Below are 27,035 nucleotides of genomic sequence, written 5' to 3' on the forward strand. Positions count from 1 at the left end.
AAGGCAGAATCTCTATGCGCCTTTTAAAGTCAGCATCACCTGTCCAGTGACAGGTCTCTAATACCCTCCTGACAGAATGGACATTACATTCATTGACGTCTTTAATATGTTCTCATGTTTGACAGGGTCACCGACCACGCTGCAGCAGCACGATCTGCAGGTCTCAGTCTAGTACCTGAGTGTGTAAATACAGACTTCAGGATAGCCTCCTGCTTTTTATCAACAGGTACCTTCAAAGTGGCCGTTCCTAAAACGGCAGTGCCACCTTTTTTGACAACCGTGTGAGCGCCTTATCCACCCTAGGGGATATCTCCCAGCGTAACTTATCCTCTGGCGGGAAAGGGTACGCCATCAGTAACTTTTTAGAAATTACCAGCTTCTTATCGGGGGGAACCCACGCTTTTCACACACTTCATTCATTCATCTGATGGGGGAACAAAACACTGCCTGCTTTTTCTCCCCAACATAAAAACCCATTTTTAGAGGGTTAATGTCAGAAATGTGTAACACATTTTTTATTGCCGGGATCAAGTCACGGATGTTCCTAGTGGATTGTGTATATGTCTCAACCTTGTCGACACTGGAGTCAGACTCCGTGTCGACATCTGTGTCTGCCATCTGAGTGAGCGGGCGTTTTTGAGCCCCTGATGGCCTTTGAGACGCCTGGGCAGGCGCGGACTGAGAAGCCGGCTGTCCCACAGCTGTTACGTCATCCACCCTTTTATGTAAGGAGTTGACACTGTCGGTTAATACCTTTCACCTAACCATCCACTCTGGTGTCGGCCCCACAGGGGGCGACATCACATTTATCGGCATCTGCTCCGTCACCATATAAGCCTCCTCATTAAACATGTCGACACAGCCGTACCGACACACCGCACACACACAGGGAATGCTCTGACAGAGGACAGGACCCCACAAAGCCCTTTGGGGAGACAGAGAGAGAGTATGCCAGCACACACCAGAGCGCTATATAATGTGGGGATTAACACTATAACTGAGTGAAATTTCCCCAATAGCTGCTTGTATATATAATATTGCGCCTAAATTTAGTGCCCCCCCTCTCTTTTTAACCCTTTGAGCCTGAAAACTACAGGGGAGAGCCTGGGGAGCTTTCTTCCAGCTGCACTGTGAAGAGAAAATGGCGCCAGTGTGTCTGAGGGAGATAGCTCCGCCCCTTTTTCGCTGACTTTTCTCCCGCTTTTTTCTGGATTCTGGCAGGGGTATTTACCACATATATAGCCTCTGGGGCTATATATTGTGGTATTTTTGCCAGCCAAGGTGTTTTTATTGCTGCTCAGGGCGCCCCCCCCCCCAAGCGCCCTGCACCCTCAGTGACCGGAGTGTGAAGTGTGTATGAGGAGCAATGGCGCACAGCTGCAGTGCTGTGCGCTACCTTGGTGAAGACTGATGTCTTCTGCCGCCGATTTTCCGGACCTCTTCTTGCTTCTGGCTCTGTAAGGGGGACGGCGGCGCGGCTCCGGGACCGAACACCAAGGCTGGGCCTGCGGTCGATCCCTCTGGAGCTAATGGTGTCCAGTAGCCTAAGAAGCCCAAGCTGGCTGCAAGCAGGCAGGTTCGCTTCTTCTCCCCTTAGTCCCTCGCTGCAGTGAGCCTGTTGCCAGCAGGTCTCACTGAAAATAAAAAACCTAATTCTATACTTTCTTTCTAGAAGCTCAGGAGAGCCCCTAGTGTGCATCCAACCTCGGCCGGGCACAAAATCTAACTGAGGCTTGGAGGAGGGTCATAGTGGGAGGAGCCAGTGCACACCAGGTGACCTAAAGCTTTCTTTAGTTGTGCCCAGTCTCCTGCGGAGCCGCTATCCCCATGGTCCTTTCGGAGTTCCCAGCATCCACTAGGACGTCAGAGAAATATTAAACCTTTGCTTAAATCTTTTCCAGTTTTCAGACAAGTTACCAGACATCAGCATGCCGGTTGTCTTAGCCAGTTTATCCATGGTTACTCACTGTTTGAAGATAGCAGCACACGGCAGGCTTTGCAGGCACAGAGTATCACAGCCACAGACTTCTGCAAGATTATTTCACACTCTGAGAGCACTAGCAGTCCAAGTTAAACTTCTTCTGACACCATGTTTTGTTCATACGTTTGTAAATCCAGTCATCAGGACACAGAGACATGTGAGTTCTCTGATGTGCTGTTTATTCCATCACCAACTCCAGGCACACTGCACACTGGACCACCCACTTCCCAGCATCCCCCTGGTCCCAGGGACCATCACTGAAGATTCAGGCTTACACAGATTAGTAAGGGAGTGTCTACAAATATTAAGCATTCTAATACACTAACATCACATTATCCACACTCATTACTCGCTCCCATGCACGATTGCAGGACTTTGCAATCTGGAGGACAACTATGCAATAGATAGCACCTATCCTTGTGTATCAATGCTTACAGTGTTTCCCTATATAGTGTAAGCTTGCGAGCAGGGCCCTCCTACCTCTATGACTGTTTGTTATTACCCAGTTTTGTTTTATCATTGTTGTATCCAATTGTAAAGCGCAACGGAATTTGCTGCGCTATATAAGAAACTGTTAATAAATAAAATAAATAATAATTCTGGATATTTATACATCAGGCAGCATCACATCACCTATGGAAACCAATGTGGAATGTGGCTGTGGGCGTGAATGGGGAAATCGCTGCAGGTTTTGGTGATATCTGCTGTGGTCCAGAGCCGGATTAAGACCATGGGGGGCACGGGGCACTTAAGACAGTGGGGCCTCTAATAAAGAGAAGGCAGATGAATTTTTTTTTATATTTATATATATATATACACACACACACACACACACACATATAGCTACTATATATATATATATATATATATATATATATATATAAAAAAAAAAACTCTTTCTGCCTGATTGAAAATAGAGTAATGGGGTAGAGATCACTTTCAATAATTAGGGTCGGCTGCCTTATTACACTAGGTTCCCAGTTATGGGAACCAAAAAACAAATATGTAGTATTAGTGTAATTGGCGCCTGGGGGTTGTTATAACACCCCTATTTTTGTGACAGAATGACCTAATGTCAAATAAAATCTTGTTTAGGAAGACAAACAATATGTTCCAATACGCAAAATTTATTAAAATTTATAAAAGATCATCTGATACTGTATTGATATAACTGTTCATAAAACATTTCAGCCACCACTAACATCCAGTGGTGGTCCACATAAGAGCAGATGTACAAATATTTATTTTGCAAACTCCTCCTTCAAGGACTGTAAGTTGGAGGTCAGATCACAACAAATTCGATAACCCAATGCATTTCGTCTCTCACAGAGACTTCATCAGGGGTACATCTTATTCGAGTAATTAGCCTCAAACAATCAATGGATTCATTTGCTCTGGGATAGTAACATCGGTAAAAAGTGGATCATCCACTATGAGTACATAGCCAATAATGCCTGGCCAATCAGGAGGGATAAAAGTGTGGAAATGATGGAATCAAAAACCCACTGGAGATTCATATAATTCACAACCAATAGTGTGCTGTGCTGTGTGTCCCAGTATCACATGTGTCCCATGAGCTGTGTGTATCATATCACATGTGTGTCCCATGTGATACTGGGGCACACAGCACAGCACACTATTGGTTGTGAATTACTCGAATAAGATGTACCCCTGATGAAGTCTCTGTGAGAGACGAAACGCGCTGGGTTATCGAATTTGTGTGTGTATATATATATATATATATATATATATATATATATATACAGACAGGCAGCTTAGTAAAATTTGCCTCCCCTGCACTCCCGACCCCACTGCAGCGGCGGCCGCGCAGGAAAGACAGCTGAGCTGAGCGACGGCACAGCTGTCCAATAATGTATGAATGAAGCAGCCTGCGTGCCCAGCCAATGACTGAGCGACAGGCTGCTTCATTCATACATTATTGGACAGCTGAGCCGTCGCTCAGCTCAGCTGTCTTGTCTGTGCGGCCTCCGCTGCAGTGGGGACGGGAGCCAGGGAGTGCAGCACCGCAGATCGGATCGTAAGAGAGATCCGATCTGTGGTGTGGCAGGGGAACCTTTTGGAAAGGGTGGCCTGGGGTACGTACCCCCCCCCCCCCCCCTTTAATCCGGCTTTGCTGTGGTCCCTCCTACATACATTCAGGGGATGCTTAATAAAATGTGTGTTTTCAGGAAAAAAGCCATAAATATAATTTGATAAATGGCCCTATAGTGCGGTAAGCCTACTTTAAGGTGAGGTGCTACTCTGTCCCCCACGCGGAATTCCGGCAGACGTGATTTTCAGGGGTCAGTTCTGAAGTCAGAAATTTGGCATTGTGCTGATAGGCATGCTGGGACTTGTAGTTCCAGGATGGCTGGAGAGCCTCCAGCTACAGTGATAGCAGTTAGCGTATGCTAGAGACGGTGCCTGTAATGTCTCAGGCTGAGCAATGATCATTGTTCCTCTTTCTCTAGTAAACAGCAGCTTCACATTTTCCACTGGCAGAGACAGTCAGAGACAGCAGGCAGAGATATGTATTTTCCAGCGCTGAGCGGTCTCGCAGAGAGTGTCACTTCTCAGCTGAGTGCACTCACAGGCGGGAAGAAAGTCAGCACATTCTACATATGACGTGTGACACACTTATATATATGAGGGGAGATGACAGCGCCTGTGACACAGACATGTGTGTGAGACATCTCTGCCTCTTACTGCTCCCCACCTTAGGCACAGGTAAGAGAAGAGGGTGCCCCGGGCTGACAGTGTGCACAGTAGAGTGTGTACCAGGCTGACAGTGTGCACAGTGATGTGTGTACCATGCTTACAGTGTGTACAGTATAGTGTGTACCGGGCTGACAGTGTGCACAGTGATGTGTGTACCGGACAGTGCTCACAGTGTGCACAGTGATGTGTGTCTCGGGATGACAGTGTGCACAGTGATGTGTGTCCAGTGCTGACCGTGTGCACAGTATAGGGTTTCCCGGGCTGACCGTGTGCACAGTATAGTGTGTCCAGTGCTGACAGTGTGCACAGTATAGTGTGTCCAGTGCTGACAGTGTGCACAGTATAGTGTGTCCAGTGCTGACCGTGTGCACAGTAGAGTGTGTCCAGTGCTGACAGTGTGCACAGTATAGTGTGTCCAGTGCTGACAGTGTGCACAGTATAGTGTGTCCAGTGCTGACCGTGTGCACAGTATAGTGTGTCCAGTGCTGACTGTGTGCACAGTATAGTGTGTCCAGTGCTGACAGTGTGCACAGTATAGTGTGTCCAGTGCTGACCGTGTGCACAGTATAGTGTGTCCAGTGCTGACCGTGTGCACAGTATAGTGTGTCCAGTGCTTACAGTGTGCACAGTATAGTTTGTCCAGTGCTGACAGTGTGTACAGTATAGTGTGCCCAGTGCTGACTGTGTGCACAGTATAGTGTGTCCAGTGCTGACAGTGTGCACAGTATAGTGTGTCCAGTGCTGACCGTGTGCACAGTATAGTGTGTCCAGTGCTGACCGTGTGCACAGTATAGTGTGTCCAGTGCTGACAGTGTGCACAGTATAGTTTGTCCAGTGCTGACAGTGTGTACAGTATAGTGTGTCCAGTGCTGACCGTGTGCACAGTATAGTGTGTCCAGTGCTGACCGTGTGCACAGTATAGTGTGTCCAGTGCTGACAGTGTGCACAGTATAGTGTGTCCAGTGCTGACAGTGTGCACAGTATAGTTTGTCCAGTGCTGACCGTGTGTACATTATAGTGTGTCCAGTGCTGACAGTGTGTACAGTATAGTTTGTCCAGTGCTGACAGTGTGTACAGTATAGTGTGTCCAGTGCTGACAGTGTGCACAGTATAGTGTGTCCAGTGCTGACCGTGTGCACAGTATAGTGTGTCCAGTGCTGACAGTGTGCACAGTATAGTGTGTCCAGTGCTGACAGTGTGCACAGTATAGTTTGTCCAGTGCTGACCGTGTGTACATTATAGTGTGTCCAGTGCTGACAGTGTGTACAGTATAGTGTGTCCAGTGCTGACAGTGTGCACAGTATAGTGAGTCCAGTGCTGACAGTGTGTACAGTATAGTGTGTCCAGTGCTGACAGTTTGCCATACTTGCCGACTTTCTGGCTGCTCTCTGACCGTGTGCACAGTATAGTGTGTCCAGTGCTGACTGTGTGCACAGTATAGTGTGTCCAGTGCTGACAGTGTGCACAGTATAGTGTGTCCAGTGCTGACAGTGTGTACAGTATAGTGTGTCCAGTGCTGACCGTGTGCACAGTATAGTGTGTCCAGTGCTGACCGTGTGCACAGTATAGTGTGTCCAGTGCTGACAGTGTGCACAGTATAGTGTGTCCAGTGCTGACAGTGTGCACAGTATAGTTTGTCCAGTGCTGACCGTGTGTACATTATAGTGTGTCCAGTGCTGACAGTGTGTACAGTATAGTTTGTCCAGTGCTGACAGTGTGTACAGTATAGTGTGTCCAGTGCTGACAGTGTGCACAGTATAGTGTGTCCAGTGCTGACCGTGTGCACAGTATAGTGTGTCCAGTGCTGACAGTGTGCACAGTATAGTGTGTCCAGTGCTGACAGTGTGCACAGTATAGTTTGTCCAGTGCTGACCGTGTGTACATTATAGTGTGTCCAGTGCTGACAGTGTGTACAGTATAGTGTGTCCAGTGCTGACAGTGTGCACAGTATAGTGTGTCCAGTGCTGACAGTGTGTACAGTATAGTGTGTCCAGTGCTGACAGTTTGCCATACTTGCCGACTTTCTGGCTGCTCTCTGACCGTGTGCACAGTATAGTGTGTCCAGTGCTGACTGTGTGCACAGTATAGTGTGTCCAGTGCTGACAGTGTGCACAGTATAGTGTGTCCAGTGCTGACCGTGTGCACAGTATAGTGTGTCCAGTGCTGACCGTGTGCACAGTATAGTGTGTCCAGTGCTTACAGTGTGCACAGTATAGTTTGTCCAGTGCTGACAGTGTGTACAGTATAGTGTGTCCAGTGCTGACCATGTGCACAGTATAGTATGTCCAGTGCTGACCGTGTGCACAGTATAGTGTGTCCAGTGCTGACAGTGTGCACAGTATAGTGTTTCCAGTGCTGACAGTGTGCACAGTATAGTTTGTCCAGTGCTGACCGTGTGTACTTTATAGTGTGTCCAGTGCTGACAGTGTGTACAGTATAGTGTGTCCAGTGCTGACAGTGTGCACAGTATAGTGTGTCCAGTGCTGACAGTGTGTACAGTATAGTGTGTCCAGTGCTGACCGTGTGCACAGTATAGTGTGTCCAGTGCTGACCGTGTGCACAGTATAGTGTGTCCAGTGCTGACAGTGTGCATAGTATAGTGTGTCCAGTGCTGACAGTGTGCACAGTATAGTTTGTCCAGTGCTGACCGTGTGTACTTTATAGTGTGTCCAGTGCTGACAGTGTGTACAGTATAGTGTGTCCAGTGCTGACAGTGTGCACAGTATAGTGTGTCCAGTGCTGACAGTGTGTACAGTATAGTGTGTCCAGTGCTGACAGTCTGCCATACTTGCCGACTTTCTGGCTGCTCTCTCCGGGAGAGAGCAGCCAGGTCGGCTCAAGAGGGGGGCGGGCAGTGATGGGGCGTGCAGAGGGGGGCGGGCCAGAGGCGCGACGGGGCGTGGCAGAGGGGGGACGGGGGCGTGGTTGCGGGATCGCGTCATGTAAGCCACGCCCCCGCTGTGTAATGCCGCTATTACCGGCATTATACAGCAGGGGGCGTGACTATGATGACGCGATTCAACAAGAATCGCGTCATCGCCTGCCCGGACCGCCCACTTTACTCGCTAAGTGGGCGGCCGGGCAGTGGGGAACCCCTGAAATCGGGAGACTTGCCTGTTCTTCCGGGGGGCCGGGAGGGTCACCCGATTTTCGGGAGCCTCCCGGCCATTCCGGGAGAGTAGGCAAGTCTGCAGTGTGCATAGTATAGTTTGTCCAGTGCTGACAGTGTGTACAGTACAGTGTGTCCAGTGCTGACAGTGTGCACAGTATAGTGTGTCCAGTGCTGACAGTGTGCATAGTATAGTTTGTCCAGTGCTGACAGTGTGTACAGTATAGTGTGTCCAGTGCTGACAGTGTGTACAGTATAGTGTGTCCAGTGCTGACAGTGTGTACAGTATAGTGTGTCCAGTGCTGACAGTGTGCACAGTATAGTGGGTCCCGGTCTGACAGTGTGCACAGTATAGTGTGTCCCGGTCTGACAGTGTGCACAGTATAGTGTGTCCCGGTCTGACAGTGTGCACAGTATAGTGTGTCCCGGTCTGACAGTGTGCACAGTATAGTGTGTCCCGGTCTGACAGTGTGCACAGTATAGTGTGTCCAGTGCTGACTGTGTGCACAGTATAGTGTGTCCAGTGCTGACAGTGTGTACAGTATAGTGTGTCCAGTACTGACAGTGTGCATGGTGTGCCTAATTCAGTAGGGATCGCTCATGTGATCGTTACTGCAAATATTTGACTATTCTCTCTCTCTCTCTATATATATATACAGGTTGAGTATCCCTTATCCAAAATGCTTGGGACCAGAGGTATTTTGGATATCGGATTTTTCCGTATTTTGGAATAATTGCATACCATAATGAGATATCATGGTGATGGGACCCAAGTATAAGCACAGAATGCATTTATGTTTCATATACACCTTATACACACAGCCTGAAGGTAATTTTAGCCAATATTTTTTATAACTTTGTGCATTAAACAAAGTGTGTCTACTTTCACACAATTCATTTATGTTTCATATACACCTTATACACACAGCCTGAAGGTCATTTAATACAATATTTTTAATAACTTTGTGTATTATACAAAGTTTGTGTACATTGAACCATCAAAAAACAAAGGTTTCACTATCTCAGTCTCACTCAAAAAAGTCCGTATTTCGGAATATTCCGTATTTCGGAATATTTGGATATGGGATACTCAACCTGTATATATATAGATCTATATATATATTCCTTGCTGCCTATGAGCCCTACTTCCCTACTAGTGCTCTGTAATATTATATCATTAGAATCACTGTATATTAGATATCTGTGTGTTAGGAGGAGGAACATATACAGGTATTAGCTATTCAGTATTGTTATGTTCTAATAATGAAGGTGCTATATGTAACTAGGCTACAGTATATATTATATGCTATTCACTTTCACTCACCTAGATCTTTATATTAGTGCATTGTTAATTATCACATACAATCCAATAATATATAATATCTTGTCATACCTAGTATTAATCACCTGAATACATGTAATGACAGATTTGCGTCTAAGTATATTGTACAGCCGCTGCTGTATGATACGATGTCCCCCGTTATAAGAACGTTATTGTCACCTAGCGTCACAGTAGCGTCTGATGGCCTCTGTGGGGGTAATTCCCTTACCTGAGTATGCTGGCTGCACGATGTGCACATATACTGTGTGTCTGTGTGTGAGTTATACCATCTCTCTGTATAAGGAATACACTGTGTGTCTGTGTGTGAGTTATACCATCTCTCTGTATAAGGAATACACTGTGTGTCTGTGTGTGAGTTATACCATCTCTCTGTATAAGGAATACACTGTGTGTCTGTGTGTGAGTTATACCATCTCTCTGTATAAGGAATACACTGTGTGTCTGTGTGTGTGCGTTATACCATCTCTCTGTATAAGGAATACACTGTGTGTCTGTGTGTGTGTGTGTGAGTTATACCATCTCTCTGTATAAGGAATACACTATGTGTCTGTGTGTGAGTTATACCATCTCTCTGTATAAGGAATACACTGTGTGTCTGTGTGTGTGCGTTATACCATCTCTCTGTATAAGGAATACACTGTGTGTCTGTGTGTGAGTTATACCATCTCTCTGTATAAGGAATACACTGTGTGTCTGTGTGTGAGTTATACCATCTCTCTGTATAAGGAATACACTGTATGTCTGTGTGTGTGCGTTATACCATCTCTCTGTATAAGGAATACACTGTGTGTCTGTGTGTGTGAGTTATACCATCTCTCTGTATAAGGAATACACTGTGTGTCTGTGTGTGAGTAATACCATCTCTCTGTATAAGGAATACACTGTGTGTCTGTGTGTGTGTGTGCGTTATACCATCTCTCTGTATAAGGAATACACTGTGTGTCTGTGTGTGTGCGTTATACCATCTCTCTGTATAAGGAATACACTGTGTGTCTGTGTGTGAGTTATACCATCTCTCTGTATAAGGAATACACTGTGTGTCTGTGTGTGAGTTATACCATCTCTCTGTATAAGGAATACACTGTGTGTCTGTGTGTGTGCGTTATACCATCTCTCTGTATAAGGAATACACTGTGTGTCTGTGTGTGTGCGTTATACCATCTCTCTGTATAAGGAACACACTGTGTGTCTGTGTGTGAGTTATACCATCTCTCTGTATAAGGAATACACTGTGTGTCTGTGTGTGTGCGTTATACCATCTCTCTGTATAAGGAATACACTGTGTCTGTGTGCGTGCGTTATACCATCTCTCTGTATAAGGAATACACTGTGTGTCTGTGTGTGTGAGTTATACCATCTCTCTGTATAAGGAATACACTGTGTGTGAGTTATACCATCTCTCTGTATAAGGAATACACTGTGTGTCTGTGTGTGAGTTATACCATCTCTCTGTATAAGGAATACACTGTGTGTCTGTGTGTGTGCGTTATACCATCTCTCTGTATAAGGAATACACTGTGTGTCTGTGTGTGTGCGTTATACCATCTCTCTGTATAAGGAATACACTGTGTGTCTGTGTGTGTGCGTTATACCATCTCTCTGTATAAGGAATACACTGTGTGTCTGTGTGTGTGCGTTATACCATCTCTCTGTATAAGGAATACACTGTGTGTCTGTGTGTGTGCGTTATACCATCTCTCTGTATAAGGAATACACTGTGTGTCTGTGTGTGTGAGTTATACCATCTCTCTGTATAAGGAATACACTGTGTGTCTGTGTGTGAGTTATACCATCTCTCTGTATAAGGAATACACTGTGTGTCTGTGTGTGAGTTATACCATCTCTCTGTATAAGGAATACACTGTGTGTCTGTGTGAGTTATACCATCTCTCTGTATAAGGAATACACTGTGTGTCTGTGTGTGTGCATTATACCATCTCTCTGTATAAGGAATACACTGTGTGTCTGTGTGTGTGCATTATACCATCTCTCTGTATAAGGAATACACTGTGTGTCTGTGTGTGCATTATACCATCTCTCTGTATAAGGAATACACTGTGTGTCTGTGTGTGTGCGTTATACCATCTCTCTGTATAAGGAACACACTGTGTGTCTGTGTGTGAGTTATACCATCTCTCTGTATAAGGAACACACTGTGTGTCTGTGTGTGTGCATTATACCATCTCTCTGTATAAGGAATACACTGTGTGTCTGTGTGTGTGAGTTATACCATCTCTCTGTATAAGGAATACACTGTGTGTCTGTGTGTGTGCGTTATACCATCTCTCTGTATAAGGAATACACTGTGTGTCTGTGTGTGCATTATACCATCTCTCTGTATAAGGAACACACTGTGTGTCTGTGTGTGTGCGTTATACCATCTCTCTGTATAAGGAATACACTGTGTGTCTGTGTGTGTGCGTTATACCATCTCTCTGTATAAGGAATACACTGTGTGTCTGTGTGTGTGCGTTATACCATCTCTCTGTATAAGGAATACACTGTGTGTCTGTGTGTGTGAGTTATACCATCTCTCTGTATAAGGAATACACTGTGTGTCTGTGTGTGAGTTATACCATCTCTCTGTATAAGGAATACACTGTGTGTCTGTGTGTGAGTTATACCATCTCTCTGTATAAGGAACACACTGTGTGTCTGTGTGTGTGCATTATACCATCTCTCTGTATAAGGAATACACTGTGTGTCTGTGTGTGTGCGTTATACCATCTCTCTGTATAAGGAATACACTGTGTGTCTGTGTGTGTGAGTCATACCATCTCTCTGTATAAGGAATACACTGTGTGTCTGTGTGTGCGTTATACCATCTCTCTGTATAAGGAATACACTGTGTGTCTGTGTGTGTGAGTTATACCATCTCTCTGTATAAGGAATACACTGTGTGTCTGTGTGTGTGTTATACCATCTCTCTGTATAAGGAATACACTGTGTGTCTGTGTGTGCATTATACCATCTCTCTGTATAAGGAATACACTGTGTGTCTGTGTGTGTGCGTTATACCATCTCTCTGTATAAGGAATACACTGTGTGTCTGTGTGTGAGTTATACCATCTCTCTGTATAAGGAATACACTGTCTGTCTGTGTGTGTGTGTAAGTTATACCATCTCTCTGTATAAGGAATACACTGTGTGTCTGTGTGTGTGCGTTATACCATCTCTCTGTATAAGGAATACACTGTGTGTCTGTGTGTGAGTTATACCATCTCTCTGTATAAGGAATACACTGTGTGTCTGTGTGTGTGCGTTATACCATCTCTCTGTATAAGGAATACACTGTGTGTCTGTGTGTGAGTTATACCATCTCTCTGTATAAGGAATACACTGTGTGTCTGTGTGTGTGCGTTATACCATCTCTCTGTATAAGGAATACACTGTGTGTCTGTGTGTGTGCGTTATACCATCTCTCTGTATAAGGAATACACTGTGTGTCTGTGTGTGTGCGTTATACCATCTCTCTGTATAAGGAATACACTGTGTGTCTGTGTGTGAGTTATACCATCTCTCTGTATAAGGAATACACTGTGTGTCTGTGTGTGTGAGTTATACCATCTCTCTGTATAAGGAATACACTGTGTGTCTGTGTGTGTGAGTTATACCATCTCTCTGTATAAGGAATACACTGTGTGTCTGTGTGTGTGCGTTATACCATCTCTCTGTATAAGGAATACACTGTGTGTCTGTGTGTGTGAGTTATACCATCTCTCTGTATAAGGAATACACTGTGTGTCTGTGTGTGAGTTATACCATCTCTCTGTATAAGGAATACACTGTGTGTCTGTGTGTGAGTTATACCATCTCTCTGTATAAGGAATACACTGTGTGTCTGTGTGTGTGCGTTATACCATCTCTCTGTATAAGGAATACACTGTGTGTCTGTGTGTGAGTTATACCATCTCTCTGTATAAGGAATACACTGTGTGTCTGTGTGTGTGCGTTATACCATCTCTCTGTATAAGGAATACACTGTGTGTCTGTGTGTGTGCGTTATACCATCTCTCTGTATAAGGAATACACTGTGTGTCTGTGTGTGTGCGTTATACCATCTCTCTGTATAAGGAATACACTGTGTGTCTGTGTGTGAGTTATACCATCTCTCTGTATAAGGAATACACTGTGTGTCTGTGTGTGTGAGTTATACCATCTCTCTGTATAAGGAATACACTGTGTGTCTGTGTGTGTGCGTTATACCATCTCTCTGTATAAGGAATACACTGTGTGTCTGTGTGTGTGAGTTATACCATCTCTCTGTATAAGGAATACACTGTGTGTCTGTGTGTGAGTTATACCATCTCTCTGTATAAGGAATACACTGTGTGTCTGTGTGTGAGTTATACCATCTCTCTGTATAAGGAATACACTGTGTGTCTGTGTGTGTGCGTTATACCATCTATCTGTATAAGGAATACACTGTGTGTCTGTGTGTGAGTTATACCATCTCTCTGTATAAGGAATACACTGTGTGTCTGTGTGTGTGAGTTATACCATCTCTCTGTATAAGGAATACACTGTGTGTCTGTGTGTGTGCGTTATACCATCTCTCTGTATAAGGAATACACTGTGTGTCTGTGTGTGCATTATACCATCTCTCTGTATAAGGAACACACTGTGTGTCTGTGTGTGTGCGTTATACCATCTCTCTGTATAAGGAATACACTGTGTGTCTGTGTGTGTGCGTTATACCATCTCTCTGTATAAGGAATACACTGTGTGTCTGTGTGTGTGCGTTATACCATCTCTCTGTATAAGGAATACACTGTGTGTCTGTGTGTGTGAGTTATACCATCTCTCTGTATAAGGAATACACTGTGTGTCTGTGTGTGAGTTATACCATCTCTCTGTATAAGGAATACACTGTGTGTCTGTGTGTGAGTTATACCATCTCTCTGTATAAGGAACACACTGTGTGTCTGTGTGTGTGCATTATACCATCTCTCTGTATAAGGAATACACTGTGTGTCTGTGTGTGTGCGTTATACCATCTCTCTGTATAAGGAATACACTGTGTGTCTGTGTGTGTGAGTCATACCATCTCTCTGTATAAGGAATACACTGTGTGTCTGTGTGTGCGTTATACCATCTCTCTGTATAAGGAATACACTGTGTGTCTGTGTGTGTGAGTTATACCATCTCTCTGTATAAGGAATACACTGTGTGTCTGTGTGTGTGTTATACCATCTCTCTGTATAAGGAATACACTGTGTGTCTGTGTGTGCATTATACCATCTCTCTGTATAAGGAATACACTGTGTGTCTGTGTGTGTGCGTTATACCATCTCTCTGTATAAGGAATACACTGTGTGTCTGTGTGTGAGTTATACCATCTCTCTGTATAAGGAATACACTGTCTGTCTGTGTGTGTAAGTTATACCATCTCTCTGTATAAGGAATACACTGTGTGTCTGTGTGTGTGCGTTATACCATCTCTCTGTATAAGGAATACACTGTGTGTCTGTGTGTGAGTTATACCATCTCTCTGTATAAGGAATACACTGTGTGTCTGTGTGTGTGCGTTATACCATCTCTCTGTATAAGGAATACACTGTGTGTCTGTGTGTGAGTTATACCATCTCTCTGTATAAGGAATACACTGTGTGTCTGTGTGTGTGCGTTATACCATCTCTCTGTATAAGGAATACACTGTGTGTCTGTGTGTGTGCGTTATACCATCTCTCTGTATAAGGAATACACTGTGTGTCTGTGTGTGTGCGTTATACCATCTCTCTGTATAAGGAATACACTGTGTGTCTGTGTGTGAGTTATACCATCTCTCTGTATAAGGAATACACTGTGTGTCTGTGTGTGTGAGTTATACCATCTCTCTGTATAAGGAATACACTGTGTGTCTGTGTGTGTGAGTTATACCATCTCTCTGTATAAGGAATACACTGTGTGTCTGTGTGTGTGCGTTATACCATCTCTCTATATAAGGAATACACTGTGTGTCTGTGTGTGTGAGTTATACCATCTCTCTGTATAAGGAATACACTGTGTGTCTGTGTGTGAGTTATACCATCTCTCTGTATAAGGAATACACTGTGTGTCTGTGTGTGAGTTATACCATCTCTCTGTATAAGGAATACACTGTGTGTCTGTGTGTGTGCGTTATACCATCTCTCTGTATAAGGAATACACTGTGTGTCTGTGTGTGAGTTATACCATCTCTCTGTATAAGGAATACACTGTGTGTCTGTGTGTGTGCGTTATACCATCTCTCTGTATAAGGAATACACTGTGTGTCTGTGTGTGTGCGTTATACCATCTCTCTGTATAAGGAATACACTGTGTGTCTGTGTGTGTGCGTTATACCATCTCTCTGTATAAGGAATACACTGTGTGTCTGTGTGTGAGTTATACCATCTCTCTGTATAAGGAATACACTGTGTGTCTGTGTGTGTGAGTTATACCATCTCTCTGTATAAGGAATACACTGTGTGTCTGTGTGTGTGCGTTATACCATCTCTCTGTATAAGGAATACACTGTGTGTCTGTGTGTGTGAGTTATACCATCTCTCTGTATAAGGAATACACTGTGTGTCTGTGTGTGAGTTATACCATCTCTCTGTATAAGGAATACACTGTGTGTCTGTGTGTGAGTTATACCATCTCTCTGTATAAGGAATACACTGTGTGTCTGTGTGTGTGCGTTATACCATCTATCTGTATAAGGAATACACTGTGTGTCTGTGTGTGAGTTATACCATCTCTCTGTATAAGGAATACACTGTGTGTCTGTGTGTGTGCGTTATACCATCTCTCTGTATAAGGAATACACTGTGTGTCTGTGTGTGTGCGTTATACCATCTCTCTGTATAAGGAATACACTGTGTGTCTGTGTGTGTGTGTTATACCATCTCTCTGTATAAGGAATACACTGTGTGTCTGTGTGTGTGAGTTATACCATCTCTCTGTATAAGGAATACACTGTGTGTCTGTGTGTGTGCGTTATACCATCTCTCTGTATAAGGAATACACTGTGTGTCTGTGTGTGAGTTATACCATCTCTCTGTATAAGGAATACACTGTGTGTCTGTGTGTGTGAGTTATACCATCTCTCTGTATAAGGAATACACTGTGTGTCTGTGTGTGCGTTATACCATCTCTCTGTATAAGGAATACACTGTGTGTCTGTGTGTGAGTTATACCATCTCTCTGTATAAGGAATACACTGTGTGTCTGTGTGTGTGCGTTATACCATCTCTCTGTATAAGGAATACACTGTGTGTCTGTGTGTGTGAGTTATACCATCTCTCTGTATAAGGAATACACTGTGTGTCTGTGTGTGTGCGTTATACCATCTCTCTGTATAAGGAATACACTGTGTGTCTGTGTGTGTGCGTTATACCATCTCTCTGTATAAGGAATACACTGTGTGTCTGTGTGTGTGCGTTATACCATCTCTCTGTATAAGGAATACACTGTGTGTCTGTGTGTGAGTTATACCATCTCTCTGTATAAGGAATACACTGTGTGTCTGTCTGTGTGAGTTATACCATCTCTCTGTATAAGGAATACACTGTGTGTCTGTGTGTGTGCGTTATACCATCTCTCTGTATAAGGAATACACTGTGTGTCTGTGTGTGTGAGTTATACCATCTATCTGTATAAGGAATACACTGTGTGTCTGTGTGTGAGTTATACCATCTCTCTGTATAAGGAATACACTGTGTGTCTGTGTGTGAGTTATACCATCTCTCTGTATAAGGAATACACTGTGTGTCTGTGTGTGTGCGTTATACCATCTCTCTGTATAAGGAATACACTGTGTGTCTGTGTGTGAGTTATACCATCTCTCTGTATAAGGAATACACTGTGTGTCTGTGTGTGTGCGTTATACCATCTCTCTGTATAAGGAATACACTGTGTGTCTGTGTGTGTGCGTTATACCATCTCTCTGTATAAGGAATACACTGTGTGTCTGTGTGTGTGCGTTATACCATCTCTCTGTATAAGGAATACACTGTGTGTCTGTGTGTGTGAGTTATACCATCTCTCTGTATAAGGAATACACTGTGTGTCTGTGTGTGTGCGTTATACCATCTCTCTGTATAAAGAATACACTGTGTGTCTGTGTGTGAGTTATACCATCTCTCTGTATAAGGAATACACTGTGTGTCTGTGTGTGTGAGTTATACCATCTCTCTGTATAAGGAATACACTGTGTGTCTGTGTGTGCATTATACCATCTCTCTGTATAAGGAATACACTGTGTGTCTGTGTGTGAGTTATACCATCTCTCTGTATAAGGAATACACTGTGTGTCTGTGTGTGTGCGTTATACCATCTCTCTGTATAAGGAATACACTGTGTGTCTGTGTGTGTGAGTTATACCATCTCTCTGTATAAGGAATACACTGTGTGTCTGTGTGTGTGCGTTATACCATCTCTCTGTATAAGGAACACACTGTGTGTCTGTGTGTGTGCGTTATACCATCTCTCTGTATAAGGAATACACTGTGTGTCTGTGTGTGAGTTATACCATCTCTCTGTATAAGGAACACACTGTGTGTCTGTGTGTGTGCATTATACCATCTCTCTGTATAAGGAACACACTGTGTGTCTGTGTGTGTGAGTTATACCATCTCTCTGTATAAGGAATACACTGTGTGTCTGTGTGTGTGAGTTATACCATCTCTCTGTATAAGGAATACACTGTGTGTCTGTGTGTGTGAGTTATACCATCTCTCTGTATAAGGAATACACTGTGTGTCTGTGTGTGTGCGTTATACCATCTCTCTGTATAAGGAATACACTGTGTGTCTGTGTGTGTGCGTTATACCATCTCTCTGTATAAGGAATACACTGTGTGTCTGTGTGTGTGCGTTATACCATCTCTCTGTATAAGGAATACACTGTGTGTCTGTGTGTGAGTTATACCATCTCTCTGTATAAGGAATACACTGTGTGTCTGTGTGTGTGAGTTATACCATCTCTCTGTATAAGGAATACACTGTGTGTCTGTGTGTGTGCGTTATACCATCTCTCTGTATAAGGAATACACTGTGTGTCTGTGTGTGTGAGTTATACCATCTCTCTGTATAAGGAATACACTGTGTGTCTGTGTGTGAGTTATACCATCTCTCTGTATAAGGAATACACTGTGTGTCTGTGTGTGAGTTATACCATCTCTCTGTATAAGGAATACACTGTGTGTCTGTGTGTGTGCGTTATACCATCTCTCTGTATAAGGAATACACTGTGTGTCTGTGTGTGAGTTATACCATCTCTCTGTATAAGGAATACACTGTATGTCTGTGTGTGTGCGTTATACCATCTCTCTGTATAAGGAATACACTGTGTGTCTGTGTGTGTGCGTTATACCATCTCTCTGTATAAGGAATACACTGTGTGTCTGTGTGTGTGAGTTATACCATCTCTCTGTATAAGGAATACACTGTGTGTCTGTGTGTGTGCGTTATACCATCTCTCTGTATAAGGAATACACTGTGTGTCTGTGTGTGAGTTATACCATCTCTCTGTATAAGGAATACACTGTGTGTCTGTGTGTGTGAGTTATACCATCTCTCTGTATAAGGAATACACTGTGTGTCTGTGTGTGCATTATACCATCTCTCTGTATAAGGAATACACTGTGTGTCTGTGTGTGAGTTATACCATCTCTCTGTATAAGGAATACACTGTGTGTCTGTGTGTGTGCGTTATACCATCTCTCTGTATAAGGAATACACTGTGTGTCTGTGTGTGTGCGTTATACCATCTCTCTGTATAAGGAATACACTGTGTGTCTGTGTGTGTGCGTTATACCATCTCTCTGTATAAGGAATACACTGTGTGTCTGTGTGTGTGCGTTATACCATCTCTCTGTATAAGGAATACACTGTGTGTCTGTGTGTGTGCATTATACCATCTCTCTGTATAAGGAATACACTGTGTGTCTGTGTGTGCGTTATACCATCTCTCTGTATAAGGAATACACTGTGTGTCTGTGTGTGTGAGTTATACCATCTCTCTGTATAAGGAACACACTGTGTGTCTGTGTGTGAGTTATACCATCTCTCTGTATAAGGAATACACTGTGTGTCTGTGTGTGTGAGTTATACCATCTCTCTGTATAAGGAATACACTGTGTGTCTGTGTGTGTGAGTTATACCATCTCTCTGTATAAGGAATACACTGTGTGTCTGTGTGTGTGCGTTATACCATCTCTCTGTATAAGGAATACACTGTGTGTCTGTGTGTGTGCATTATACCATCTCTCTGTATAAGGAATACACTGTGTGTCTGTGTGTGCGTTATACCATCTCTCTGTATAAGGAATACACTGTGTGTCTGTGTGTGTGAGTTATACCATCTCTCTGTATAAGGAACACACTGTGTGTCTGTGTGTGAGTTATACCATCTCTCTGTATAAGGAATACACTGTGTGTCTGTGTGTGTGAGTTATACCATCTCTCTGTATAAGGAATACACTGTGTGTCTGTGTGTGAGTTATACCATCTCTCTGTATAAGGAACACACTGTGTGTCTGTGTGTGTGCATTATACCATCTCTCTGTATAAGGAACACACTGTGTGTCTGTGTGTGTGAGTTATACCATCTCTCTGTATAAGGAATACACTGTGTGTCTGTGTGTGTGAGTTATACCATCTCTCTGTATAAGGAATACACTGTGTGTCTGTGTGTGTGAGTTATACCATCTCTCTGTATAAGGAATACACTGTGTGTCTGTGTGTGTGCGTTATACCATCTCTCTGTATAAGGAATACACTGTGTGTCTGTGTGTGTGCGTTATACCATCTCTCTGTATAAGGAATACACTGTGTGTCTGTGTGTGTGCGTTATACCATCTCTCTGTATAAGGAATACACTGTGTGTCTGTGTGTGAGTTATACCATCTCTCTGTATAAGGAATACACTGTGTGTCTGTGTGTGTGAGTTATACCATCTCTCTGTATAAGGAATACACTGTGTGTCTGTGTGTGTGCGTTATACCATCTCTCTGTATAAGGAATACACTGTGTGTCTGTGTGTGTGAGTTATACCATCTCTCTGTATAAGGAATACACTGTGTGTCTGTGTGTGAGTTATACCATCTCTCTGTATAAGGAATACACTGTGTGTCTGTGTGTGAGTTATACCATCTCTCTGTATAAGGAATACACTGTGTGTCTGTGTGTGTGCGTTATACCATCTCTCTGTATAAGGAATACACTGTGTGTCTGTGTGTGAGTTATACCATCTCTCTGTATAAGGAATACACTGTGTGTCTGTGTGTGTGCGTTATACCATCTCTCTGTATAAGGAATACACTGTGTGTCTGTGTGTGTGCGTTATACCATCTCTCTGTATAAGGAATACACTGTGTGTCTGTGTGTGTGCGTTATACCATCTCTCTGTATAAGGAATACACTGTGTGTCTGTGTGTGTGAGTTATACCATCTCTCTGTATAAGGAATACACTGTGTGTCTGTGTGTGTGCGTTATACCATCTCTCTGTATAAGGAATACACTGTGTGTCTGTGTGTGAGTTATACCATCTCTCTGTATAAGGAATACACTGTGTGTCTGTGTGTGTGAGTTATACCATCTCTCTGTATAAGGAATACACTGTGTGTCTGTGTGTGCATTATACCATCTCTCTGTATAAGGAATACACTGTGTGTCTGTGTGTGAGTTATACCATCTCTCTGTATAAGGAATACACTGTGTGTCTGTGTGTGTGCGTTATACCATCTCTCTGTATAAGGAATACACTGTGTGTCTGTGTGTGTGCGTTATACCATCTCTCTGTATAAGGAATACACTGTGTGTCTGTGTGTGTGCGTTATACCATCTCTCTGTATAAGGAATACACTGTGTGTCTGTGTGTGTGCGTTATACCATCTCTCTGTATAAGGAATACACTGTGTGTCTGTGTGTGTGCATTATACCATCTCTCTGTATAAGGAATACACTGTGTGTCTGTGTGTGCGTTATACCATCTCTCTGTATAAGGAATACACTGTGTGTCTGTGTGTGTGAGTTATACCATCTCTCTGTATAAGGAACACACTGTGTGTCTGTGTGTGAGTTATACCATCTCTCTGTATAAGGAATACACTGTGTGTCTGTGTGTGTGAGTTATACCATCTCTCTGTATAAGGAATACACTGTGTGTCTGTGTGTGTGAGTTATACCATCTCTCTGTATAAGGAATACACTGTGTGTCTGTGTGTGTGCGTTATACCATCTCTCTGTATAAGGAATACACTGTGTGTCTGTGTGTGTGCATTATACCATCTCTCTGTATAAGGAATACACTGTGTGTCTGTGTGTGCGTTATACCATCTCTCTGTATAAGGAATACACTGTGTGTCTGTGTGTGTGAGTTATACCATCTCTCTGTATAAGGAACACACTGTGTGTCTGTGTGTGAGTTATACCATCTCTCTGTATAAGGAATACACTGTGTGTCTGTGTGTGTGAGTTATACCATCTCTCTGTATAAGGAATACACTGTGTGTCTGTGTGTGTGTGAGTTATACCATCTCTCTGTATAAGGAATACACTGTGTGTCTCTTTCTGTCTCCCATGTGATCATTATTTCTCCTGCAGTCTGTGCTGTGAGTGTTACCGGATTGGTGGGGAGCCAGGTAACACTTCCATGTAACATGACCAAGGATTCGCTGGAAGCTGGGCATCGGTCTAAATACCCGGCAACGTCTGTGCGCTGGCAGAAGAAGGACGGGTAAATACTCTTACTGACACAGTATATCTCATACATGTATGCGCTGAATCTGGCTATTTTTATAGTTTGCCTTTAGTCTATTAGTCTATATAGTGTTTTGGGGGTCTATTTACTAAGGCTTGGATGGAGATAGAGTGGACGGAGATAAAGTACCAGCCAATCAGCTCCTAAATGCCATGCCACAGGCTGTGTTTGCAAAATAACAGTTATAAGCTGACTGGCTGGTACTTTATCTCCATCCACTTTATCTCCATCCAAGGCTTAGTAAATAGACCCCATAGTCCTGTATTGTCTCTCCTATTTTAATCTATTTCTTGCATTATTTATTTTTTCCTGATTGATTTATTACACTTGTTTATACTGTGTTCCTACATTCTTATACCACGTGCAGCTCTCTGTCCTCACTCCATTCCTAGCTGTCCATCCTCACTCCACCTTCAGCCGTCCTATCCTTGCTACACCTCCAATTGTCTGTTCTCACTCCTCCTCCAGCTCTCCATCCTCACTCTACTTCCAGATGCCCATTCTCCCTTCATCCCTAGCTGTCCATCCTTGCTATACCTCCAATTGTCTATCATCACTCCACCTCCATCTGTCCATCTTCACTCCACCTTATTCTCTCTCCACACCTTGCGGTCCATCACTTCTCCACCTCCAGCTTTCCATCGTCACTCCACCTCCAGCTGCCCATCCTCACTCTACCTTCAGCTGCCCATCCTCACTCCACTTCCAAGTGTTCATCCTCACTCCACCTCTAAATGTCCATTCTATCTCCACATATACTGTAGCTGCCCATCTTTCCTCCACCTCCAGCTGCCCATCCTCACTCTATCTTCAGCTGTCCATCCTCACTTCACCTCCAACTGTTCATCCTCACTCCACCTCTAGTTGTCAATACTCTCTACACATATAGCTTTCCATCCTCACTCCATCTCCAGTTGTCATCTTCATTCCACCTTCAGCTGTACATCCTTACTCTACATCCAGCTGTCTATCCTCACTCCAACTTCAGCTATCCATCCTCACTCCAACTTCAGCTATCCATCCTCATTCCAACTTCAGCTATATATCCTCACTCCATCTCTAGCTGTCCATTCTGGCTCCAACTTCAGTTGGCCATCCTTACTCCATCTGTAGCTGTCCATCCATACTCCACCTATAGCTGTCCATCCTCACTCCACCTCCAGCTATCCATCTCTTGCTTTTTGCTCTACATCACTGACTCACAATTTTGAATCTACCTCTAGCAATCCATAGCCTACTGTTCTCTGTCTCCCTACTCTGCCTCCCCCCCCCCCACACTCTGCCCCCTGCTTTCTTTCCTCCCCACTGTACCTCCTGCTGTTTGTCCTCCTCACTCTGTCTTCCCTACCCTACCTCCTTCTTCCCTTACTCTGCCTCCTGCTCTCTGTCCTCCCCACTCAGCCTCTTCCTCTGTCTTCCCCACCCTACTCACTTCTCTCCCCACTATGCCTTTGGCTCTGTCCTCCCCACTCTGCCTCTACCTCTCTCTCTTCCCCACATTACCTCCTTCTTCATCCACTCTGCCTCCTGCTCTATGTCCTCCCCACTCTGCCTTCTGCTCTCCGTCTTCCTCACCCTACCTCCTTCTCCCCCAACTCTGCCCCCTGCTCTCTGTCCTCCCCACTCTGCCTCCTGCTTCCTGTCCTCCCCACTCTGCCTCCCGCTCTCCTGCTCTGTCTTCCCCTCCCTACCTTCTTCTTCCCCAACTCTGCTCCTGCTTTCTGTCCTCCCCAATCTGCCTCATGCTTTCTGTCCTCCCCACTCTGCCCCATGCTTTCTGTCCTCCCCATTCTGTTTCCTGCTCTCCGTCTTCCCCACGCTATTTCCTTCTCTCCTCACTGCCTCCTGCTAGTTGTCCTCCCCAATCTGCCTCCTGCTCTCCGTCTTCCCCACCCTACCTCCTTCTCTCCTCATTGCCTCCTGCTCTCTGTCCTCCCCACTCTGCCTCCTGCTTTCTGTCCTCCCCACTATGCATCCCGCTCTCCTGCTCTCTGTCTTCCACAACCTACCTCCTTCTTCCCCAACTCTGCTCCTGCTTTCTGTCCTCCCCAATCTGCCTCATGCTTTCTGTCCTCCCCACTCTGCCTCATGCTTTCTGTCCTCCCCATTCTGTTTCCTGCTCTCCGTCTTCCCCACGCTATTTCCTTCTCTCCTCACTGCCTCCTGCTAGTTGTCCTCCCCAATCTGCCTCCTGCTCTCTGTCTTCCCCACCCTACCTCCTTCTCTCCTCATTGCCTCCTGCTCTCTGTCCTCCCCACTCTGCCTCCTGCTTTCTGTCCTCCCCACTATGCATCCCGCTCTCCTGCTCTCTGTCTTCCACAACCTACCTCCTTCTTCCCCAACTCTGCTCCTGCTTTCTGTCCTCCCCAATCTGCCTCATGCTTTCTGTCCTCCCCACTCTGCCTCATGCTTTCTGTCCTCCCCATTCTGTTTCCTGCTCTCCGTCTTCCCCACGCTATTTCCTTCTCTCCTCACTGCCTCCTGCTAGTTGTCCTCCCCAATCTGCCCCCTGCTCTCCGTCTTCCCCACCCTACCTCCTTCTCTCCTCATTGCCTCCTGCTCTCTGTCCTCCCCACTCTGCCTCATGCTTTCTGTCCTCCCCATTCTGTTTCCTGCTCTCCGTCTTCCCCACGCTATTTCCTTCTCTCCTCACTGCCTCCTGCTAGTTGTCCTCCCCAATCTGCCCCCTGCTCTCCGTCTTCCCCACCCTACCTCCTTCTCTCCTCATTGCCTCCTGCTCTCTGTCCTCCCCACTCTGCCTCCTGCTTTCTGTCCTCCCCACTATGCATCCCGCTCTCCTGCTCTCTGTCTTCCACAACCTACCTCCTTCTTCCCCAACTCTGCTCCTGCTTTCTGTCCTCCCCAATCTGCCTCCTGCTCTCCATCTTCCCCGCCCTACCTCCTTCTCTCCTCACAGCCTCCTGCTCTCTGCCCTCCTCACTCTGTCTCCTGCTCTCTGTCCTCCCCACTCTGCCTCCTGCTCTCTGTCTTCCCCACTCTACCTCCTTCTCTCCTCACTGCCTCATGCTCTCCATCCTCCCACTCTGCCTCCTGCTCTCTGTCCTCAGTTTTCCGGTTGCTCAGTCTCTGTATTAGGTCATCTTGTATTGTTTCTATCCTGCATTTGTTTCCCTCACCCATCCAAATAATATGTCTCTTAACTTCTCTTCCTATCCTCATATATATATCACTCAATAATGACTTTTGCCATCTACTCTTACTCCCATTATGTCTCTTACTCTCTCTCATCACGGGTCTGTCCTATCTCAGGAAACAGAGGACGGTGGTCTCAGTGCTTTCGAGCGGACTTACTTTCACAGCCCAATCAATGATTTCACGTGTGGTCATCCAGCAGTCTGAGATGGATCAGGGAGTTTTTTCATTGCACCTGAAAGATGTACAGGAAGAGGATGCTGGCATATACCACGGGAAGGCACAATATGGGGACAGCAAACAGAACTGCTTAGTAATACTGCATACAATAAAACGTATGTATCTCTACTACCTATCTAAGATATAGATGTCTGTAATAAAGGATAAAGTATAATGCTATGAATAGATATTATATTATGGGAATCAGTATGATATGCTGGCTAACGGGATCCCGGCGGTCATAATATTCATGTCAGGATCCCGATGAAGCAAAGACCAACAGGGGTGAGTGAGGGGTGTTTCCCCTCTCCCTATGGTGGTCGGTTGGTTTGTTGACGCGAATGTCCATCAAATGAACATTTAAATGTTTATCATACAGTAGCCATGGTAGGACTGACATGGATCAGATGGCTGGTGGATGTGAATGATGACCCTCCCCCAACAGCCAACCCTAACCTCCCTGGGATACTTACATTCGGGATCCCACCTGTCAGCATTCTGGCGTTGGTATTTAGACAGGTGCTGGTATTCCAGCGCTGGCATTGTGACTGTCGGGATTCAAAGCGCCGGGATCCCAACTACATCCCTACTGATCACATGGTTAGTGGAACTCTATACTGATCACATGGTCACTTGGGTTGGGTATCTGTACTGATCACATGGTCAGTGGGACTCTATACTGATCACATGGTCAGTTGAGTTGGGTATCTGTACTGGTCACATGGTCAGTGAGACTCTATACTGATCACATGGACAGTTGGGTATCTGTACTGGTCACATGGGGAGTTGGACTCTATACTGATCACATGGACAGTTGGGTATCTGTACTGGTCACATGGTCAGTGGGACTCTATACTGATCACATGGTCAGTTGGGTTGGGTATCCGTACTGATCACATGGTCAGTTGGTTTGGGTATCTGTACTTTTCACATGGTCACTGGGACTCTATACTGATCACATGGTCAGTTGGGTTGGATATCTATACTGGTCACATGGTCAGTGGGACTCTATATTGATCACATGGTTAGTTGGATTTGGTATCTGAGCTGGTCACATGGTCAGTGGGACTCTATACTGATCACATGGTCAGTTGGGTATCTGTACTGATCACATGGCCAGTGGGACTCTATACTGATCATATGGTCAGCTGGGTTGGGTATCTGTACTGGTCACATGGTCAGTGGGACTCTATACTGATCACATGGTCAGATGGGTATCTGTACTGGTCACATGGTCAGTGGGACTTTATACTGATCACATGGCCAGTTGGGTTGGGTATCTGTACTGGTCACATGGCCAGTGGGACTCTATACTGATCACATGGTCAGCTGGGTTGGGTATCTGTACTGGTCACATGGTCATTTGGACTCTATACTGATCACATGGTCAGTTGGGTATCTGTACTGATCACATGGTCAGTGGGACTCTATACTGATCATATGGTCAGTTGGGTTTTGTATCTGTACTGATCACATGGTCAGTGGGACTCTATACTGATCACATGGTCAGCTGGGTTGGGTATCTGTACTGGTCACATGGTCATTTGGACTCTATACTGATCACATGGTCAGTTGGGTATCTGTACTGATCACATGGCCAGTGGGACTCTATACTGATCACATGGTCAGCTGGGTTGGGTATCTGTACTGGTCACATGGTCAGTGGGACTCTATACTGATCACATGGTCAGATGGGTATCTGTACTGGTCACATGGTCAGTGGGACTCTACTGATCACATGGCCAGTTGGGTTGGGTATCTGTACTGGTCACATGGCCAGTGGGAC

The 27,035-nt window shown here is 44.8% G+C and overlaps 1 protein-coding gene across 1 annotated transcript in view; it reads left to right on the plus strand.

Moving 5' to 3' along the window:
* Positions 1-4,518: 4,518 nt before the first annotated feature.
* LAG3 (lymphocyte activating 3) overlaps positions 4,519-27,035 on the plus strand; it is a 64,734-nt gene continuing 42,217 nt past the window's right edge. The window contains exons 1-3 of the mRNA XM_063963783.1: positions 4,519-4,708; positions 21,721-21,853; positions 25,148-25,365. Coding sequence (XP_063819853.1) covers positions 4,603-4,708; positions 21,721-21,853; positions 25,148-25,365 — 457 coding nt within the window. The 5' untranslated portion in view covers positions 4,519-4,602. The remainder of the gene's footprint in view (positions 4,709-21,720; positions 21,854-25,147; positions 25,366-27,035) is intronic.

This window comes from Pseudophryne corroboree, chromosome 3, assembly GCF_028390025.1.
Source record: "Pseudophryne corroboree isolate aPseCor3 chromosome 3, aPseCor3.hap2, whole genome shotgun sequence".
Lineage (NCBI taxonomy): Eukaryota > Metazoa > Chordata > Amphibia > Anura > Myobatrachidae > Pseudophryne > Pseudophryne corroboree.